This window comes from Ascaphus truei, chromosome 4 (genome assembly GCF_040206685.1).
Source record: "Ascaphus truei isolate aAscTru1 chromosome 4, aAscTru1.hap1, whole genome shotgun sequence".
NCBI lineage: Eukaryota > Metazoa > Chordata > Amphibia > Anura > Ascaphidae > Ascaphus > Ascaphus truei.
In genome coordinates, this window is record NC_134486.1 from 215,255,472 (window position 1) to 215,278,360 (window position 22,889).

At 41.6% G+C, this 22,889-nt stretch overlaps 1 protein-coding gene across 9 annotated transcripts in view; it reads right to left on the bottom strand.

The window, feature by feature from the left end:
* Positions 1-3,150: 3,150 nt before the first annotated feature.
* Positions 3,151-22,889, bottom strand: part of SIPA1L2 (signal induced proliferation associated 1 like 2) — a 330,464-nt gene continuing 310,725 nt past the window's right edge. For 7 of the 9 annotated variants that reach the window (XM_075596857.1, XM_075596850.1, XM_075596848.1 and 4 more), the window contains 4 exons: positions 16,701-16,754; positions 15,420-15,534; positions 7,527-7,608; positions 3,151-5,158 (listed from right to left, as the gene is read on the bottom strand). In XM_075596857.1, the coding sequence (XP_075452972.1) occupies positions 5,012-5,158; positions 7,527-7,608; positions 15,420-15,534; positions 16,701-16,754 (398 nt within the window). In that variant the 3' untranslated portion in view covers positions 3,151-5,011. The remainder of the gene's footprint in view (positions 5,159-7,526; positions 7,609-15,419; positions 15,535-16,700; positions 16,755-22,889) is intronic. The other 2 variants (XM_075596852.1, XM_075596855.1) reach the window with 1 other exon arrangement.

Below are 22,889 nucleotides of genomic sequence, written 5' to 3' on the forward strand. Positions count from 1 at the left end.
TGTGTACATCTCTGTACGTGGGCATGGCTTGTGCTATGATGTGTTGCACCCGCCCTTTCCCCTCCCCTTTTGGAGACTATTTAATGTCTTGAGATGAGTCTGTATCCATGCACCCCTGAAGAAGTCCGAATACCCGGATGAAACGCGTAGGGTTAATTTCAATTGCGCAGTGAGCCTTGTGGAGCCTCTTGCCGCTTTCTGCGAACCAGCTGTTCTCCCGCTGTAAAGATCTCAACGCTGACGCTGTATCCTGCTACTCCTCCCTTACCATTGGAGGAAAGCTGAGGAAGTCTTGTGACGTCAGATGCTGTTTTGATGCAGAGGAGACTGTCCCTACCCAGAGGATTCATGTGAGCTGTGTTTGCTGTATTGCGGGCATCGCTCCTAACCCTGAGTTGGTTAAACTGCTTTTAATGATCGTGGAGCATGCGAGTGTACTGGATCTTACTGCTCAAAGGATTTTTTTGTTAATTAAACTGTATTGTACCATGATCGTTTCTTTTCTTTTAATACATGTTGATCTGATTCCTGTGAACTTCCATTTACCCACGAGAGGAGTTCTTGCGCTTTGTGTACTCCTCCTGATACCAAGCAGTTGGTAATCTTGTGTAGGGGGTCTCTATTTGGATACATTGTTGCAACATTTAGTGTATACTGCTATTTACCCGTTACAACTCACTGAGTCTATGTTAAATCTTTTTGATTAGTGGGAATACCTATTGCGGCATGTCTTACAACAGGGAATATAATACTGTGACATACATGAAATGTATCTATGTTTATACCCTTGTTGAAAGGGGAATATATTAGAATAGGCATATCTTATTTTCTTATATGACTACTCAATAAGTACATTAACCTCTTCTGGATATAATACACAGTCATTTGGCTTAGGAACCAGATACTATTGGTGTACAGCCTCACCTATCACCAATGTTTAAACTACACTCTATTTTATACCCTGCACTTAATTGTTTAAATTTACTATGTGATTAAAATTTTATTATTTTTTCATTCTTTGCATATGAATGGGATATTTGTTTGGATTATACATTATCCAACCCATCTGTGCCCCCCAAGAGTGCTTTACCAGGGATTCTTTCCTGGGTGTTACTTTGTAATAACCGCACCTTGTATATATTTTCCAAATGCTTAACCTTACATTTATCTGTATTAAAACTAATCTGCTATTTACCTGCCCAAGTTTTCAGTCTCTCCAAGTTCTTCTGGAGAGAAATTACATCCTCTCTGATTCTACTACCTTACAGAATTTAGTATCATCAGCACAGATGGAGACTTTGCTCTCGATGCCAACCTCAAGGTCATTAATAAACAAGTTAAAAAGCAGGGGTCCCAGTACCAATCCCTGAGGTACTCCCCTCACAACCCTGACCCAAACTGAAAAAGTTCAATTTATAACAAGCATCTGTTGTCTATCCTTCAACCAGTTTTCAATCCAGGTGCATATATTTTTACTGAATCCAATTTGCTTTATTTTGTACATCAACCTTCTGTGATGAACCATATCAAAAGCCTTTGCAAAATCTAAGTAGAGCACATCAACTGCATTACCCTGGTCTAAATTCCTACTTACCTGCTCAAAGAAACACATAAGGTTAGTTTGGCATGATCTATCCTTCATAAATCCATGCTGACTATTACTAATAATTTTGTTTTTCATTAGGTATTCCTGAATATTATCCGTATTAAACTTTCAACTAGATTCCCCACTATTGAAGTCAGGCTTACAGGCCTGTAATTCCCCTGTTATGATCTACTGTAGCTCCTTTTTAAATATACTGTAGGCACCACATCTGCTTTACGCCAATCTTGTGGTACTGAGCTTGTGAAAATGGAGTCATGGAATATTAAATGTAATGGTTTGGCAATTTATCTCACTTTATTATCTTACACCTATAGATACTGAATACTATACAGTATACATTTATGGCTAGATTTATTCAGGGAGTCTGCTTTTTGGCATTTTCATAAGGTTTTTATACTCATTGTCCTATGTTTGAATACACTTATGAACTTTTTTTAATATTTATCTTTAAACGGAGTGCTTTTTTGAGGTTCTGTTTCTTTGTCTGTATATATTGGTTTAGTGCTCAGAAGCACTGGGGAACTGATTTGTACGGAAATACATTCTGTACAACTCTTGGGTTATGTACTTTTAGAAAATGTATACTTTTGTGGCAGTATTTTTTCTGCTTGCAGGTAGTTTTGCTTGGTCAATGATAGCATGTACCATTTTCAGCCAAATTCCTGTGTGAAAAATCTTGCTAATTTGGGGGTTTTATTGGCCAATGTACTTATATGTATACATATCTGGTATCAGTATACTCATGAAACCAGGGACAATAACATCTAGCACTCATTTTATTGAATCAATATGAATAAAATAAGTGTTTTAATATTTATGACAATATCTGGATTACATTATATGCAATCTATAAAAAAACAGATGAAAAGCTCAACTTATGCTGAAAATAAATACATACCCTGTATATATCGTTTTCATAGGTAAATGGAAAATCTCTCACAGAAACTATGGTTAAACAAACATATAGCAAAATGTAGGTGGCAGCTGCCATTGGCAGCAAAAACATCAAGGATAGTTTTTAATTTGGTGGTGAAAAATCTTGGACATACAGTGGTTTCTCCTCAGTGTAGCTTTTTACATTAGAGTTTGCAAATGCAGAATCCAATGTAAAAAGCTACAACGAGGAGAAACCACTGTACTGCAAAATTTTCACCACCAAATTAAAAACTATCATTGTTATGCCAAATTGTAACATGGATAGAGCATTCATAGGGATCCTAATGAGTCATTTCAAACTTTTTATGTGAATTAGGGTTAAATGTTACTTAAGCATAGAAGTATTTACGTAACATTTAAAATAATTGAATAAATGCATATTGTCATAAGCTCTGCCATGTAGATTTGAATTCTGAATCTACTAAATTTGGTCCCCTAAGAACCACAATTATTAATACTTAAGATTATGACATACTGTATGTTGAGTACTTTAAGAATGCATAATAAAATATTAGGTAAAAAAAAACATAACATTCATTGGCTTTATTGAATTATAAATAAAAATATAACCTTAATACCACAGAAACGTGTGCTTCAAAAAAAGAGTATTCATATTTAACAAAGCTAATTTTATTGCAAACTTATTTTATACAGAAACATATTAAAGGTGACGCCATTCTAAACATCCAACTTAAAATGTAGTATTTCAAATTCCCTTGTAGCATTAAAATTAGCCAACAAATACATTGTAATCATGGTAACCACTTAATATTTGGTTCTGTCAGGCTGTGTCTTGTTTTCTGTTGCTTCATCTCACTTCTTGTGACATGCACATGTGATTAGGTAAATGTTGTCAGGTGGAATAGTGAGTGCAATTATGCAACCATTTGCTATATACTGTATTTACTTTTTCTTTGTATTATGTTTCCATTTTTATTTTACCGTTGAGGTTGTCCCTAAATTCAAACATGAAGTGAAATGTGTGGATTACACCGATGTCTGTAAAAGGCTACTTTGACACAATGTCAGTTACTGCTACTGTACTACAAAGATGGACATCTGTACACATTTTTTCATATGACTTATTTTAAGAAAAGAAAATAGGACAAATATAAATTAGTTTAGGAAACAGCATACTGTATTGTTAACTTTGACTATAACATCTCTCCACTATTTCATGTTATAATATCTAAATTAGCTCAATCAATATATTTTTATAATCTTTAAGACACAATAGTTCTGTTGTGTATTCAAACAATTCAGTGTATTCTTTATATTTCATTTTTGAAGTGCACTAACAAAAAAGTTTTTTAATTTAATCTTTAAAAAAAAGATTAAATGCAATTTTTTAAAACATTTATTAAATAAAAACAAAATGTACTATATGTTCATCTCAACTTTAACAGTAAAAAATGCTAAAGCATACAAACAAATTAATGGTGTACTAGCAGCATCCAATTGTTACAATTTTCTAGAAGTTTACATTTTTTTAATTTTTAGCAGAACTATCCTGTTAAGCCAGAAAAACTATAGCTTACAGTCAACTGTCCGTCTAGTAGTGCAGATAAAACACAAAGTTTATTAAATTACCATTTTAAGGTTAAATAATTTTAAATAAAGTGTTAAATACACTTGATCAAAAGCTTATGCACATCAAAAGGAATTTGGCATTGTACAAAGAATTTGTTTTCTAATATTAGACATCCTAATACAGCTAGTAAAACAGTTTAATTTTTGTTATTTACGTTTGCACCTATTATACAGAGGAACTAAACATGGAGTGGGCCAACCCGTGATCCTTTTACAATACCTGTACTAAATATAATTTTTTTAAAAAGGTAAACAAAAACACTATTTCTATTCAGGCACCATGTCTTCCTGCAAATAAATATGTTCTAATACAACTGCATTTGTGCTAAGTTCTTCAAACAAAGCCTTTGCATCCAAGTACAGACCATATCTTTACTCTTATTGCTATGACGATGTGATTGTGAAAATTATCTACTGTACATACAAAAAATAAACCACCTTTTAATGTAAGACTGGACAATTATTTGTGCATATATATATATACATATATACATATATATATATATATATATATATATATATATATATATATATATATATATATATATATATATATATTCTATATTTAAATTCACAAAGGAAATACAGTAAATGGAAAATCAAGTATACCCTCCAAACAGGAACGTAAGCAAAAAGCATTACATCAGAAACACTGTCTAAAAAGACAGCAGGTATTACATACATTCACCTTAACACTGACAAGTGTCCAGTGCTCTTGAAAGTTGGGAAAATATTAACAAAGGAGCTTATGTGATCTTCATTATTAGATGAATATTGATACAGGAAAAAGTGGCCAAAAGAAATCACAAATGTATTAGGAATATTGTCGAAACACACGAAATTTGTTATACTCGTGTATTAATTTACAGAATCCCCAGATTAAGACTTCTTGTCCACTGAATTGAAAAACCATTCTGTGAATTTTCTCAGTTGTGCGGACGCTGTCTGAGACTCTTCCTGAAGTCTTATATTATGTTCCCGCAAGTGATGGACCTCGGCCTGCAGAATTGCCTTGTCTTCTTTTTCCTGGGAAGAATAAAATGCAATAACTGGTTGTGAGAGGGCAAATTCATTCAATCTCCTAGATAGATTGTGAATTGAGGGTAAAATCTCTTTTGAAAATACATTTTGGGGAGGTGTTAAGAGATTGCAAGACTTTTAATAGTATGAACTATAAGGGAAAGAAATCCCACTAATGAGAGCACCCAGTCATAAAATGTAGAGTGATATGGTGATTTGTATTAAAAATCTTCACTCAATATGGCAAATCTATTGGGATGGGTCAGCTCAGAACTGGCCTGCCTCTTTCTATTGTCACTGCTTACCCTTCTAACTGTTACCCAGCTACCTACCTGCTCCTCACTAACAGCGCCAACATCTTTACCACTAGTCGAAGCAAGGGCTTGCTCAGTGAGCACTAAACCCCTTTCAAGATTATGAATGTCCCTCAATATTGCAAGTTTCCTCTTCAGATCAGCAATCTCTGACTCTATAGAGATCACCTGCTCACAGCGGTATGCTCCTTGGAACAGCTGCTCCAGGTGCACATACATGTGGCAAGCTATGCATTGAGTTGCATTTTTAATCCTGCTTAGTATAGCAACTATGAAGTTTATACGTACTAACAATAAACTGTACTTCAATATACCTTGTTTAACCACTTCGTTGTTCTAACTGCACACTTAATACAACCAGCACTTGAAATAATAATAATAGAATGTTCTTGTATAGCGCTGCTAGTTTTAAATTTTACAGGGAAATTTTACAGGCACAGGTCCCTGAACAATAACCCAGGCACAGGGGGAAAAAAGTGACTTGCCCAAGGCCTCAAGGAGCCGACACCAGGAATTGAACCAGGTTCCTTTACTCACTGAGCCACTCCTTCTCCCAAATCAACCAGTCACACAGATCAGTACACGCAAGTGGTAATTTACATATAGACTGAGGATTACTATGACTGCTACACCACAACCTGGTTATCCATTAATTTTAATATTTTGCTTGCTATCACCTAGGATGAATATGTTTTGGGGGAATTAACCCTCTCATTTACACACGCTGTTTTTTTGGAATCCTACATTTTATTTTTGGAGCACAGCACACAATAAAGTTGATAGTTATTTTTAACACGAATCACCATATCACTCTACATTTTACGACTGAGTGCTCTTACTAGTGGGGATTTCTTTCCATTCTAGGTTCGTAGTATCCATTTACCCCCAATCGTAGCAGCTTCTAAAATAATGTAACAATCATCTGCAGCTTGCAATGGGTGTACATGGACAAATGCATTGGGAAAAAAAGCAATCCTTCTCCTTGTTGGAAAGAAATGTCTGGTCTTCTCAGGCAAAGTGATGTGTTTCAGTTATACCTTCCAACACGCTAAAAGAAACCTCCAAGTCAGCTTCTATTATTAGGACTATTACATAAACATTATATTTCCTAGACTTGAGGCATTCATGCAGCACAATATAGCTATGTCTGTTAAGGCAGGAATTCAATTTTTTTTTATATTTTCTGAAAAGACGGGGTACTGGACTCATGTGTGCTTCTCCAATCTGATTCTGTTTCCCCAAATATTTGTCATTTTTTGTGCCACTCTCTGAAACAACAATACTATAAAAATGGTTGCCGGGTCACCTCAAAATGGTGCGATGAAATCTCCCGATGACGTTGCAGATCTCAAATATGCAAACGTGTGAGGCCGACTCTGACACTATGTTCACCGAGCAAGTTAAAAGTTAATTTACCTAAGGATTTAGGTCAGGAGGATGTGAACCAGCTTGGGGGGCCGGGGAGCACGTGAACCAGCTTGGGGGGAGGAGGGAAATGTGGTAGAGACCCCCAAAATCAGGTAACATAAAAAAATGCTGCTTTAAGTGTACATTATATATTTCTTACACATACATTTATAGTAATCATCTACCAAGATTTTTGTTACTGTGTAAATAAAGACAAAATGTACTGAATGTTTTAGGAATTTTCTATGAGTACGCATGAAAGAGGTAGGATTATCTGGTTAGCACTTGGCTTATGAAGCCATAATGAGGTAAACTGATACAAAACATATACTGTACTCCATAGATACTACGATGTTTGCTCTTGCACTTCATGCAACTAGCATATAAACAAAGTGGCAGTAACGTGATTTGCATTACAATCTAGTGTACATTGCTTCATTAGGCCTTATGATGGCAGTAAAAGAAAATGAGGCGTGAATTGGCGGTGCTTAATTTTACTTTTAACATACTGATTCAACTAAAGGGACAGAGACTACATATACTTTGGCATAAATCCCCAAAATTAAATTCCTTCAACAGTTCAATTGCACAGAGAATGTGGTGATTAGAAAAATAAAATAAAATTAGTACTGTGGTACTGAAGAATCTCTTACTTGTAGGAGGTCAGTTTGTAACTGCCTGAGAATCACTTCAAGTTGGTTCACTTTGCCTGTCAGGGTGGATGGGGTGCTTTGTCTGTAAGAAGATACACAACTATAATTCTTTCACCAGAGGAAAACACCATGAAATCAATTTAAACAATAGGGAGGACTATTTGTGGAATCCGGACCAAAACAACAACAACGGATTAGTAGAAATACCCCACTTAAAACAAAACAGCAAGTGAATGCAGCATGACAACTCAATAAGACAGGCTTACATTACCCTCCACTCTATGTGAGAGCTGGGTTCAAGACATGCCATTCCAGTATAATCTCTCCAGTATCAACTGTACCATATTGATTCTGGACAAAACTGCACTCTTTAATAGCTGGTTGTCATGGGAGACCAGGCATTTACACCTTATACCAGGATCATATCACTGAACAAAACCAAATAGTAAAACAAATTGTCATTTATTCCATTGAAACAAACGTACACACATTGGATTACAAAAATACAAGAGAAAGACACACTTACTGGGTGTCTGGGCAAACAAATAGACTTTCCTAGCTTCTACAGTCCATAAAAAAAAGTTTGTAGCTGACTGGGACTTAGTCCGAAGTGTTCTGGAACTCAAATCGACATGAAGTTGCCGACACCACCGCTGTGTCTACTCCAGAGACACCGAAATCCCTTGACCGGAAGATAGCACCAAACGTCCTGGTACTCTTTTCGGCTTGCAATCCCAGCCGCGACCGCTACATTCTATTCTGAGAACTTGGCCCCGAAAAGTGGGACTTAGGAAATTTCTCGCCTTGAAATTTCTGAAGCCAGCTCACGTCTATTTCTAGAAGATCATCTTTTGGTGATTTCAAATTTACCGCTGCTGTCTTGGCGCTCTAAATCTTAGAGAATCTCAACACTGGATTGGCTGCTGGGTTTCTTATAGTATTTCAACTTCATTCATGAAATACTCCAGCCAATCCGAGGGTGGGAGAAATCCTTACCAGCCAATCAGAGCGTTGCCAGTCTATCCAAGCCCGGCAAGCACGGATTCGGATTCTGACAAGGGTATGCGCCAACTTGGTACCTCTGCCACTTGTCAGTCAGAAGCCAACTGCTGAGTTAGGCTCCTCATAGTCTGGCTTGGGGCAAATGGTGGTCCGCCATTCATCCCAGGACGTGGGTACTTGAGCATAACTCCGGTGCTCAAATGGCTTTCACACCTTGGCAACCTCCGAGGATTTCATGTCCAGGCCCTGAACAGACTTGATGGCACCAAGCTTGGCAGCCAAATGGTCTCTCGGAACCACGGACCTGGAAGTCCCCAGCTCAAATAATGTTCATAATACATTTTAAATATACCTGTTTAATAAAATATACTTTACACTTTTGTTCTGTTTAAGTCTTTTCGGTATGAGGGGTATAATGGGACTCTTAACTTTTATTCCATTAGCCAAATCCCTCACATAGTACAAACTTGACTTAGACTTTAAAATCCTCATAACCCTATGGGCTATTAAACATTATGAAACAAATATTTTAACCCATATTTCTTTTAAGTCCCAAAGTAGAATAAAAAGATGCTTAGGTTAGTTCCCAGGGATGTAGCTCATTCCCTTTCTAAAAACTGGACTTCATAAAAACACTTGCAACCTCATATATGGTTGTAGTACCCCCCAGAACCTCTATACTGGTTCTGGGGAACCAGGCATTGAACTGGGGGACCCTTTGTTACTGGGGGACCCAGGTACCATTCTGGGGATACCTTATACCCCTATGCCCTGCTTACCTTCCGGTCTTTGCTGAAGCAGGGATCCTAGCGGTGAGTCGCACAAGCGTTTTTAAGGGGAGATTTTGCCAGAGCAATGTGTCGCAATGTATCCCAGAATCCGTCCTGATTCCCGGGTACATTTGGGGGGTATCACGCATCCTACCATCCTTTATCCCCCTCATCCCCACCCCAATCCTCTCTATCTCTCCCCCATCCTCTATCCCTCCCATCCTCTCTCTCCCCCCACCCCCATCCTCTCTCCCTATCCCCCATCCTCTCTCCCTATCCCCCATCCTCTCTCGCTATCCCCCATCCTCTCTCTCCCTATCCCCCATCCTCTCTCTCCCTATCCCCCATCCTCTCTCTCCCTATCCCCCATCCTCTCTCTCCCTATCCCCCATCCTCTCTCTCCCTATCCCCCATCCTCTCTCTCCCCACCCCCCATCCTCTCCCCCCACCCCCCATCCTCTCCCCCCACCCCCATCCTCTCTTTCCCCACCCCCATCCTCTCTTTCCCCACTCCCATCTTCCCCCACCCCCATCCTCTCTCTTCCCCCACCCCCATCCTCTCTCTTCCCCCACCCCATCCTCTCTTCCCCCACCCCATCCTCTCTTCCCCCACCCCCATCCTCTCTTCCCCTACCCCCATCCTCTCCCCCCTACCCCCATCCTCTCCCCCCACCCCCTCCCCCCACCCTCTTCCCCACCCCATCCTCTCTCCCCATCCCCTATCCCCCCATCCGCTCTCTTCCCCCACCCCCATCCTCTCTCTGGGGATCACTGGAGTAGTGCTGCCCAATTACTAGAGCTTAGGAATGGCACCCTCCCCTGGTATAAAAGATGGCTCCCTATCAAATTTAGTTTTGTGTCCCAGTGTAGCCTGCCCAGGCAGGATTCTACCTTACCCCATCAGGGAGTAAGGGGGTAAAGATTAGCCCAGGGGTCTCAAGCTCCTGTCAGACCTAGTCAAAGCAAGAAGGGTCCTGCGAGCATAGCTCTGACCCTGAAAGAGATGGAAGCTGTGAGGGATGTGTCCTTTGAAGATCTGTGTGACTGCGCCTCTCTTGCATGAGAAGGCTGATGTATGAGCTGGTCTGCCAATAAAAGATGTTATCCCTGGCCTGGGACAACAGTTATTCTAATGTATTCCTGTGGGGAAGAATCCCTGCCCCTGGCAGAGCCCTGCAGGATGGCGGTGCTGAACCATCCTGAAAACCTGTCCTGTTGTCCTACTCCCCATACCATCGCGGAGATTCAGTCCTCCTGAGAGCAAGCAGGTGAGCACCACAGCACCATAACATCACAGTAACCAACAGATCTCCGGTGGGGGGATAGGGTTGTTACATCTACAAAAATGTTGTATTTTACAAATGATTTCTTATTAAAGATTTCTACTTCAATGTTTACAGTAAGGGGTTGTTTTTTTCTTCTTCTTTAGGTTACATGAGACACATAAGAACACAGGCACCTGGAGAATGATACACTACAGTAAAACTCACGGGGAAAACCTAATGGAAAATGTAATGGAATCTCATTTTAATGAAGAGCAATAGGGATGCTGTAAAATACTGCTTCATAGAACAGTTACTTAGGCCCAGGGGGTGTTCTTTTTGCAAGTATCCACAACGCTCTTTTTTTCTGCTGGAAATGTAATGACTGCACTCGTTAACAAGGTGGTTATGGAAGAAAGAGAAAATAAGCTTTGCAGACAATCATTTTAAAACTCAAAGGGTTATCACAGTTTTGTGTTTGTGTTACTAATGGGTTATTAACCTCCTAGACCATCAAGTCTTCTAAAGTTAGTGGGTTATCTTTCACTTGCAATAGAATAATGAAAGTGTAAGCAAGGCCAAGCAATTTGCTACTAGAAGCACTAGAAACACATTGCAGGTCAATATGATTATACCCTCTGATATTAGAAAGGTTACAATATTTATATACATAATCTGATAGATCAAAACTGAGATATGCTAACTAAAAAAATATATACATATTTTGGTTGCTGGAAACCCAGAATTAATCTTTCAACATAAATATCACATTAGCAAAGGACACAAACATTTAGTAGAGTTCCTAATAAATTTGTATTGTATTACAAATTTATATTTTGTCCTAACTAAGATACAATTTCTGTAATACAATTTAAATATCTATTTAATCAATTAATAAGAACACTACCAATCCTTTTCTGATGCATATTGTCTCCCAACAACACAGTTCTCTCTCTATAATCCATCTTGAAAGCAGTATAACTCCTCAGTCACAGACAGTTTTATTTGCTTTTGATTTATACTGCAGTATAGTAATATTTAACAAGAAAATGATTCATCTACATGTATAGACTTATTAAAAGAGCGATCAAACACTTAATTTTAAACACGTACTAATTAAGCAAGGAGTAGTCTAGAGGCAATGGCACAGTATTTAAAGAGGGAGAACATGTATTGAAACTCATCACCACATGATCCTACTGTAGTTATTTTATCTCCTTATGCTAAAAGGTTAAGAGTTCCCTTTGCCATTATTTTGTCCTACACACTCTGATAGTTCTCATAAGGTGACAGGGGGGTGTCTGATAGGGCACTTATGTTGTGCAAAATCGTGTACAACACACTGTGACATCACATTAAAAGGTGGAGCCTAATGGAGTCAAAACCTTCCCCACCCATGTTTCACCTAATATTTATGATTGGTGTTGAACTATGGTAAAATGTGGTCAAATGTGTCTTAATCACCCAGATTTAACCTTTCAAACATATCTGTAACCTTTGACTAAATTTGATGCTACTGTATAGGAACTACATATTTAGGTTCAATAATAAGAAGCAGGAATTAATTGTGAATGTAAAATGATATGTACAGTAGATCACTAGGTAACCTATCACTGCCAAGTTGGAAGTAGGAATGTGTCCAGAATATTTAAATGCAGGGCAAATATAAAATCACATGGAAAGGGCAACATTTTGAGGATTCGCCGTTCTGCTGTTCCTGCTCCTTTAATCCTCACTCGCCCATTGGACTACCATGGCACTCGAGAGTGGGAACTTGGCGGTGGTACTAACGCACGGCACGTGGGCTCTGCGTGGTCCCCTTCGGTCTCTGGGCATGGGGCGCGTTCTCGTCCCTCCTGTCTTGACGCGCTGCGCGCGTGCGTTACATGGTCTCCCCGGTGATCTGCGGTCTCCGCCCCTCGGTCCCGCCCCCGTCCTGGCGTCATCGCTATGCAGCGCGGTTACATCTCTCGCTCCGCTTCTACCTCCGCGGGCTCTGCCTATGGTCTCCGCCCCCATCCTGACATCACGGTTACGTGGCGCGGTTGCGTTCCTTGCTCCGTCCCTTTTGCTGCGGGTCCTGCCTCTGGTCTCCGCCACCATGTTGTCGCGGGTGTTGTGGCGCGTGATGACGGCGTGCGAACGGGTCGCCTACGGGTGGGTGAGTGGGTGGGTGAGTGACTTGGCGGGTGAGTGAATGACTGGGTGAGTGGGTGGTGGATCAGTGACTGGGTGAGTGCCTGGGTGGGTGACTGACCTTGACCGGATGGGTGCTGCTTCCTTGCCCGCCAGACGCGAGGTGGGCTCAGGGGTGGGCGAGACTGGCGAGGAGGCTGGTGCGGGGGAAGCTGGGTTGGTGCTCACGGAGGAAGCTGGGTTGGCGGGTGCGGGCTCGCAACAGCACTTCCCCCTCCGTCCCATGTTGGGAGTGGGAGGGGGGGGAGCAGGTGGGCAGCGGGCCCACAGGCAGAAGGCCGGACACCCTGCTTCCCTGTGCATGCGCACGGGGAAATCGGCGGCATTTTTTTCTGATTTTTTTTTTTTTTAATAAAATGGGCAAGGCCGCACAGAGGGCCTGGGTGGCTGGGCCCCCTGACACCGGCAGACCCCTAATTTTCCCCTAATGAGATATCAGCGTTTTTTTGTTTACCTTCCTCTGGACCAATATATTACACGTAGGGATTTAGGATAGAGTATCTGTCGTCTAAATTTGGCACAGGTTGAACTTGATGGACGTATGTCTTTTTTCAACTTCATCTACTACCTGTATGTAACTTTGAGAGTAACCCCCAACAGCAAGCAATACTATTGGCAGCTTTCCACTTCCATGATTTAACTTTAAAAAATGTTTGAGTATATAAATTGCAAACAAATGAGCATTTGCCAAGAACTGCAAATTATTATCATAATTCTACTTACGTAGAGCTTTTTAATGTGTGCTTTTCACTCCTATCCCCCAAGCATCACAAAATCTATCGACCTAATGTCTCTCTGTGTAACTTAATACCGTGGAGCTTTATAAGCTAGACTTCCTTGTTTTGGCATTGTTCGCTAGCCCTTAATATTCTCTTTCTGAGGCAACATTTCATCAATCAATTATTTTTTTTAACTAATATAAATGTATTTCACTTAGTCAAAAGCTGAGTGGAAAGAACGGCGGTACATCTGCTGCTGAAGAAAAACTTTGACCAAATACTGCCAAGAACTAGGTGCAAAAATGTATTTGATAAATCGTGGGTTGCCACGTGAAACGCGTCAGAGTGTTCTTTTGCTGTTTTTAATGTGCCTGCAATAAATTTTTGCATCTAGTTCTTGGCAGTAGTTGGTCAAAGTTTTTCTTCAGCAGCAGATGCACCGCCGTTCTTTCCACTTTGTTTGCAGATACTCCTGGGTAGGAGCACGCCGACAGGACCAGGAAATCCCACAAGGTCAGCAGTGAGTAACTTACAATTTGTTACTTCATTTATGTGATCAGTCCACCATTTACCACCCAGATCACCACATAAGATGTACCTATTATAGGCTAGTGGTGTATGTATGGGTTGTGTCTAAGGATTATTACAATTGGACATTTGGATTCCTGTGTTTTATTAACTGTCTATTGCAATGAAGATAATGATGATTTATAGCAAGGAATAGTCTTCTCCTGGCAAGCATCACGAGGGGTGTACCCCCTTTTCCTTTACTTAGTCAAAAGCTACCAGAGGGAATGCTTCGATCTAGCACACAAGGTTATTGGAGCAGAAGCCACCCTATTTAAATAAAATTAAAATTCAATTAAAAAAAAGGTGATACATCCTTTGAACAAATTGTATTATTATGTCCCAGGAACTAAAATAAAAAGCAAATATGAATAATAATGTTAAAGCAGCAATCCAAGTTACCGTTGAAAAAAAAATGTTTACCCCCCTTTAATATGTGCATCAATACAATCCACACAATAATAAGTAATTTGCTAAGTTACCGATCGGCGAAGATTTGGCTCAAGAGTTCACTAAATGGCTGTCAGTGCAACAGAAGAGGACCAAAGAAGCAAAGTTCTGTGGGGAAGATCATGTGACCAGATACAAGTGGTGCACTGCTAGAGAGAGGACAGGGCTCAAAAAGGGGTGTGCCAAAGCCTGTTTCAGAAAAGGAAGGGGATGTGACTTTGTAAATGGATTCTATAGAAACAAAAAATGCTTATTACATTATAATACATAAAAAAAATAAATCCGTTCTGTACTTTTTAAACACACGTGTAGGATATTGCTTGAGCTGCAGCTTTAGTACAACATTATGGTTACATTTTCCACAATGTATAATATACAAACCAAATCTAAGATGCTAAAATTGGACATTTAAAAAAATCAGATCCCAAGACGGTCAATGTATCCTACTACTGCATATGCCGACATTGTACCCTTTCCCTTGTATTATGCTACCTCAAGGTACACTTTCATTTCTTGTTTAAAAATAAAAATGTACTAGGCCTAGCAATAGCTTAAAGCAAAATGTGCAAATCTTGTCTAAAGAAAAAAAAACTTGTTGAGTTACCCAATGTGCTAAATGGACAGCACTTCTCATACTTCAGTGCATTCTCTCAATAATACTTAGTAGCTTTTTAAATCAAGTGCATTTCATTCATCTGCTGCTTCAGTAATCCGACTAATGCTTTGCCTTTCTCCCTACATGACTTTCAGTTTAACATGCTTTTTTATCTACATGACTTTCACTTTAATAAGGAAAAGTAATAACTCGAGCAACTTCTTGGTATTACATGACTAATTAAAATAAATGCTAATATTTGTTAAGCTTGTGGGAAATATTCATGATTATAGTAGTCTACATTTCTTAATATGAAAGTAACATTTACATACCCAGTAGGATTACTGAAGTCTTTTTCATTTGCAGAACCCGAGCACAAAGTTAACTCCTGCGACCCCTGTCTCTGCTGCATGTCATTCAAGGTACAAAACGATGCCACTCGTTGATCTGTAATAGAAAAACAGAGTTATGCCAATGAAAACCTGTTCTGTTGAACACTTTGTATACCAGAACACAGGATATGTAACATTAGGCATTCTGATCCTGTTGATGCCAAAGGCATGCTGGTAACATTCGTAATACATTCTGTTTGCTGCCCTTGCAAGGACAGTATTGCTCTTTTTACATCACAACCACAAGGACAATCAGCCGATATCAAACAGCCAACCTATACATCTTCTGCATTTTTAGGAATAACTGCAAGCCAACCGCTGTTACACATATTGCCATAACAGGACATTCTACTGTATTAGTTAATGGAATGACACGTCACCAGACATAGCTAACCCAAGCTTCAACAAATCGTGCAAAACGTGCAATGAATGCAAAGAAAACATTACAAAATAATATAAAGATCGAAATAGCTGGCTGTGTATAGGTTTACTGACCATGCAATTCTTTAACCTAGGCTGAACTGCAAAAGCTGTGTAATATGGCAGGCATAAGCTTAAATGGATCCATGTTAAAATGGATAAGAAGCAAAAAGAGACACACTGTGAGGGCTCATTTGCATGTCATTACCCAGAATCTCTGACTGCAATGGAAGCATTGTATGCTGAGATAATGGGGAAAGGCAGGTTTTCAGACCTGTCTGAAGCATGTGAATATGCTCATAAGTGATATTTTTATTTGCTGTAACTGTACTGTAGAAAGTGCAGGAACTGTAACTGTACTGTGGAGGATTTTTGTCACTTTTTTACACACTATAATTTAATTTAATTTGTGTCTGGTTGAAGCCACTACAAGCTTCACGTTGCATAGCCAGTAGCCATTCTCCCACCGATCAGACTCAAAAGTTGAAACAGCCGTCTGTGAGTATGTTTACTGGCAATTAAATTCTTTAACCTAGGATGTGCTGACTACGCTGTGTAATATGGCTGGCATAAGCTTAAAGGGATCAATGTTAAAACGGAAAAGAAGAATAAAGTGACACACAGTGCTCGTTTGCATATTATTAACCCAGAATCCCTGACTGCAGTGGAAGTTTGGTATGCGATGAGATAGTGGGAAAAGCAGGTCTGTGGACCTGTCTGAGACATGTGAATGTGCTCATATGTGGTATTTCTATTTACTGTACCAAATAATATAGCCAACAGTGAACCTAGAACCATCACCTAGACAGCACGTGTGATGACAGACAGGCCCAAGATCTTCCTCTGAGTCAAGACCTGGAAGTAGATTTAGAGTTTTCCTATGAACAGCAGAAGCCACTGATCTATGTCTGCACATAGGCAGCTTCAGTTTCCGATCTTAGAGAAAAATAATGGAGCACAGTGACACACATTTCACTCTAGCTTTTGCTTCAAAATGCCTTGAAGCCTCCCTTAAAGCTGTTGGAACAAATTCTTACGTAATGTCAACCAGCATGTTAACTTTCACATTTCATTCTCAGCTGCTTCACTAACAGTACAAACCTATTTGTTACCCCCAAAAAATAAAATACGTTAATCTCCTAGTTTTTACAAGGCAACATATCTCCATAGCGTTACTTTTAGAAATGCAGCTCACATTGCATTCTCAGTAAAATAATTACACACCACATAACATCTGTAAATAGGAAAGCAACATATTAAATCATCAAAAAAAAACAGTTTATGGATTAAAAGCAGGTTAGGTTAAGTGAGTTTAAACACCACTGAAAAGAAAAACGAATGCCAACTAAAAAAATATATACTAACATTGAATGTAGGAATTTTACATTACAGCGTGTTTTGAATTGTCATGTTATTTTGACCCTGTAAGTATTAGGGAGTAAAACTGAAAAACAATGACAAAACTGAAGGTGATAAAGGGATGAGTGCACAACCATTGATGATGGAGATATATTTACCTACATTTATCATCTGTATAGTATGTCTGGCCTTCAAGTAACAAACTCTGCTAAAACTCTGACTCAGGCCCTCATTCTCTCCCGTCTCGATTACTGTAACCTCCTGCTGTCTGGCCTTCCTGCCTCACAGCTGTCTCCCCTACAATCTATCCTAAATACTGCTGCCAGAATCACTCTACATTTTCCTAAATCTGTCTCAGCGTCTCCCCTGATGAAATCACTCTCCTGGCTTCCTATAAAATTCTGCATCTCACAGTCAATTCTCCTCTTCACTTTTAAAGCTTTACACTCTTCTGCCCCTCCTTACATCTAAGCCCTAATTTCTCGCTATGTACCATCCCGACTCTTGCGTCCCGCTCCAGGATGTCTTCTCTATACCCCCTTTGTATCTAAAGTCCTCTCTCACCTTAAACCTTTCTCAATGACTGCCCCACACCTCTGGAATGCCCTTCCCCTCAATACACCACTAGCACCCTCTCTATCCACCTTTAAGACCCACCTTAAAACACACATGCTTAACGACGCATATGAGTAGCTCTGTGGCTATACTATACACACTATACATATAGTATACTATACATCTGATACATAAAGCTTGGCCCCTTGCAGGTGCACTTACACTGGCGACACACTTTATTCGAGCTTGGCTAGTCCCACGAATTCGGGTATACCCGGGTGTATTGAGGTTTGTGACTGTTTTCTGCCCGAGTACATTGAGTTATTTTCCAAGCAGGGATTGAAGCATTTTATTCCCGCTGGCTGCAATACTGCACAGTATATATATATAAACTGCATTACAATTCATGAATTTATGCCATCTGGTAGACACGCGAAGCATTGCAGCCTATTAAATCCTAATCATTATCATTTAACAGATCAGCCGCCCATCAGCCAGGCATGAACCCAGGCTGGGAAGGCAAATGCAACGGGGCTTGTCAGAGGTTAGGAGTGGCGCATTCCAGGTATCTGCCAGGTACATACCGGGTATTTGCTCGAATAAAGTGTGTCGGTGCAGTAACAGAATGCCTTCCTACTGTCTCTGTACGTTCTTCCTACCTACCAATTAGATTGTAAGCTCTTCGGAGCAGTGACTCCTCTTCCTAAATGTTAATTTTTATGTCTGAAGCACTTATTCCCATGTTCTGATGTTTGTATTATCTGTTATTTATATGACCGTCACATGTATTACTACTGTGAAGCGCAATGTATATTAATGGCGCTATATAAATAAAGACATACATACATACAACTCATCACATTCCCACCGTTCTACATTTCCATAATCTCCTGCTAGACATATCTTTGTATAGATAAAGCAAATATACTTTGCTTTATTTACACATAAGAATAAAGTACACTTGTAAGACACATCCATAGATTATGTTAGATCTTTGAACTATAAAAAATGCAGAATCTGCAAAATGTAAATTCCAAATACATTTTGTTAATCTAGGCTAAAAGCATCTTGTTATTTAGGCATTAAGTTGTTACAATGCAATTAAAAATCTGTTGACAAGCAAAGCTCCATGACAGCTTCAACAATACCAAGGAATATCCCCCCAAATATATTACCTTCCAGAAACAGTGCATAAGACAGTTCTGAAGAAAAGAATACAGCAGTAAGATATAATAGGAGAGAAGAATAGCACATTTCTGCAGATGTGTTTAACCTTTACAGAGGTAGAAGGGCCTGTAAATATTTGCAAGATTGGTAAAAAAAATATTTGAAGTCCAGGGAGTCTAATGTTATAGAAGTTATGCAAGTGTTCAATCCAAATTCAAGTCCAGCAGGTACAATTTCATGTTGCTACTGCATCCCATACCAATGTTACACTAACAGGGCATAAAATGGGTGCTAGATCAGGGCTCGCTTCTGTGGCCAATAGAAAGTTGCAACGTCCTCAAGAGACGACATATTGGCTTTCTATTAGGGACCCCACTGACCATGTTTGCATTTTTTTTTTTTAAACGGCAAAAGTCCAGCTGTCGGGCAAGTAGGACCAAGGGCAAGCTCTGGGGAACCCAGAAGGATTTGTCTGTAAGAATAAAAATGTTTCCTATATTCCTAGTAAGGCTGTGTTAAGGCAGGTTCCCACATTGTTCCTTTTGGGGAGGCAGGAATTCTAGAGGATTATTTCGAGAAATGCTTCAGCATAGCTTTATTCAAGAAATGATTAAACATAATTGGATACAGAATGGGTGATGATCATAATAAGCGCACCATCATTTGTGCTGACCAGAGTTACTACGTCCCACCTACTTTAGTAACATCTATGAAAAGCACAATAAAAAAAAATTGTGGGCTAGAGATGAAACTCACATGCACGGAGGAAGGAATATAGCAGATATTCCAAAGCTGCAGTGATTATGCCAGTGTTTCTCAACCTGGGTGTCGGAGAACCCTGTTGTGCCGTGGCTCTCTGCCAAGGGTGTTGTAGCCTCAGGGGGAAAACTCTGCAGGCTGCTCAGCAGGCATGTCCCGTGATGCCTGGAGATGTAGAGGTTCTGATCTGCCTCTCCTCTCTCAGCTAGGAACAGAGGAGGGAAAGGAGTCTCCATTTCCAGACATCGCAGGACATGCCCACTTAGCAGCCAACATGTTTGAGGTGTGGGAGAAAAGAGGGAAGGAGTGAGGACTTTGTGTGTTTGTGGGAAGGGGGGAGGGGGGCCTGATAGTTTTGTGTGCAGGGTGTGTGATAGTTTTGTGTGGGAGGAATGAGGTTAGTGCTTTGTGTGGGTTGGGGGAAGGTATATGGTGTAAGAGAAGGGGGTGAATATTGTGTATGATTAAGGAAAAGGGGGAGTGTGCTTTCTGAAAGAACAGATGTGTGGAGTGTGTGTTTAGTAAAACAATGCAAAGAATATACGAGGGTGAATGTGAAGTGTGTAAGAAGAGGGTGAGTGAGTGGTGGGTGTGTGCTTGTGAAAAGGACTGTGATTGTGTTGCGTGTAAACTAGGTGGGGATGAGAGGTCTTAAGAGCAGGGATGCCCTAAGATTTAAAAAATCATTCAGTGTTGCCCCTGCCAAGAAAAGATTGAGAACCAAAGAATTAGGCGGAACTATACAGCAGTATTTTTCAACCAGAAGCATGGCATCAGAATACTTGTATAAGATCCAATGTTGTGTAGGTGAGAAGAAAACAGTAAACACAATTTGCACAAAGAATTGAACAATCATTTGACAGCAGTCCTCTCTCTTTGGTTGTTTTAGTAGAAAACTCCTCCCTTTTCTAACGAATTGGTATGATATATCTGTGCAATAATAAATATCTGAGGTACTCTTTTTGTCATTAATATATCATACATATTATCCAGGTGATTCTTTGAGTGTATATTGAGGCATGTCACAGGAGACCAGTACTTTTAACACCTTTTACCAATGGGATTACTATCACCAGACAGGACACAATCTACTATATATTTCTGAAAGCACTGTATGTCTGCGTCCCAAGGGCCAATCGCATTGCACCTTTGGCCTGTCACTCTGGCTCAGGCCATGCCCGCCCCCGCACACCTCTCATTGGCCTGCGTCCAACACCAATGCCACACTGTCCCACCCCTCACTGACTCTCATTGGCCTGCGTCCAACACCAATGCCACACTGTCCCACCCCTCACTGAGCTACCACTTCCCTGTCCCACCCCTCACTGAGCTTTGGGAACGCTTTGCATTTGCAGCACCTAATCCTCAACCCTCACTGCTCTGGGACCACGCTTCACAGCTCTCAAAACCATCACCGTCTGCTACCACACAACTGCCGAATCAGGTACAGAATCAGCTACACACAACACACGATAACACCAAACACTGCACACACAGACATTCACACAACACCAAACACTGCACACTGCCTCTTCAAAACACCACCCTCGACCCCCCCCCCCCCCCGGTCCACGCCACAGATCTCCCTCCCGCTACCGCAGACCCTCTACGGGCCGCGGCCTACACTAAAACACCATCGCCACCGGCCCACACGCCACACATCTCCCTCCCACTACCTCAGACACTCTACGGGCCGCGGACCGGCCCGCACGCCACACATCTCCCTCCCGCTACCGCAGACCCTCTACGGGCCGCGGCCTACACTAAAACACCATCGGCACCGGCCCACACGCCACACATCTCCCTCCCGCTACCTCAGACAATCTACGGGCCGCGGACCGGCCTGCACGCCACAGATCTCCCGCCAAACAACTTCGCCACCGGCCCGCAACGCCCCCAACAAACAAACACACACTATGCTAGGTACTCACTTCGGCACCGGCCCACACGGAGCTCCTCCGAAGGCCACCGCAACCCACAGATCTCCCGCAAAACACCATCGGCACCGGCCCACACGCTCCTCCTCCTCCGGAGGACACCACACGCCACACATCTCCTGCCAAACACCATCCGCACCGGCGCCGGGGGGGGGGGGGGGGAGCGCGAGTCACGGGAGACCAAGCGGGCGCCGGGGGGGAGCGCGAGTCACGGGGAGTGACAGTGTGTGTGTGGGGAGGAACAGTGTGTGTGTGTGGGGGGCGGGACAGTGTGTGTGTGGGGGGGGGCAGTGTGTGTGTGGGGGAGGGGGGGACACTGTGTGTGTGCGTGTGTGTGTGAGGGGGGGGGCAGTGTGTGTGGGGGAGGGGGGGCAGTGTGTGTGTGGGGGAGGGGGGGACACTGTGTGTGTGCGTGTGTGTGTGAGGGGGGGGGGCAGTGTGTGGGGGAGGGGGGGACAGTGTGTGTGTGGGGAGGGGGGACAGTGTGACTCCCGGGCAACGCCGGGTCTCTCAGCTAGTAATTGAATAAACAAAAGTTTATTCTGGCAAACCAGCAAACACACAAAATAAATGTTCACTCACCAACTGAGGGTATGGGGGAAGACTCTAGCCTCAACTAGGTGCAGTAGCCTGCTTCAGAAGGCTTATCCTGACCGCTTCCCCTGAGCTTATCTGCCGATTCCACACTAAGCACTTTAAAATCTCCCACCAGCCGTGTCTCCGATCAACTCCATAACTAGTCTCTTTCCCTGCTCCTGCCGCCCTCCATACATAGCCCCCGCTGCCTAAACTTTACATGGAGCAGGAGCCGGCGGCCAATCAGAGTGCGGATCGTGACGGTGCACGCAATCAGAGGACGGGGGCTTGCCCAGCTGCACTAATGGAGGAAGGGGGCTGGCTTAGGCGCTTAGGACAGCCCCTGGATGACAGAGCTGCTGGGAAGTGGGGAATTCAAACTTGCTTTGGGTATCATGCCTACGGAGCTCAGACACGGCAAACGGTTCCCTTGGCAAGTGTACCTCCCACTTAGTAGGCGCCTCAGTGTCTGTGGGGAACAAAGGCTCTACCCACTGAGAGCCCATCCCCGGACTTGATACTCAGCCTGTCACAGGGAGACTCCTGGAGAGGGTAGGGCCTAGGTGGCTGGAACAGCGGGGTGCAGGCAAGGATTGTTGGGGTCACAAGCAGGGTTCGGTGGCAGGCAGCAAGCAGG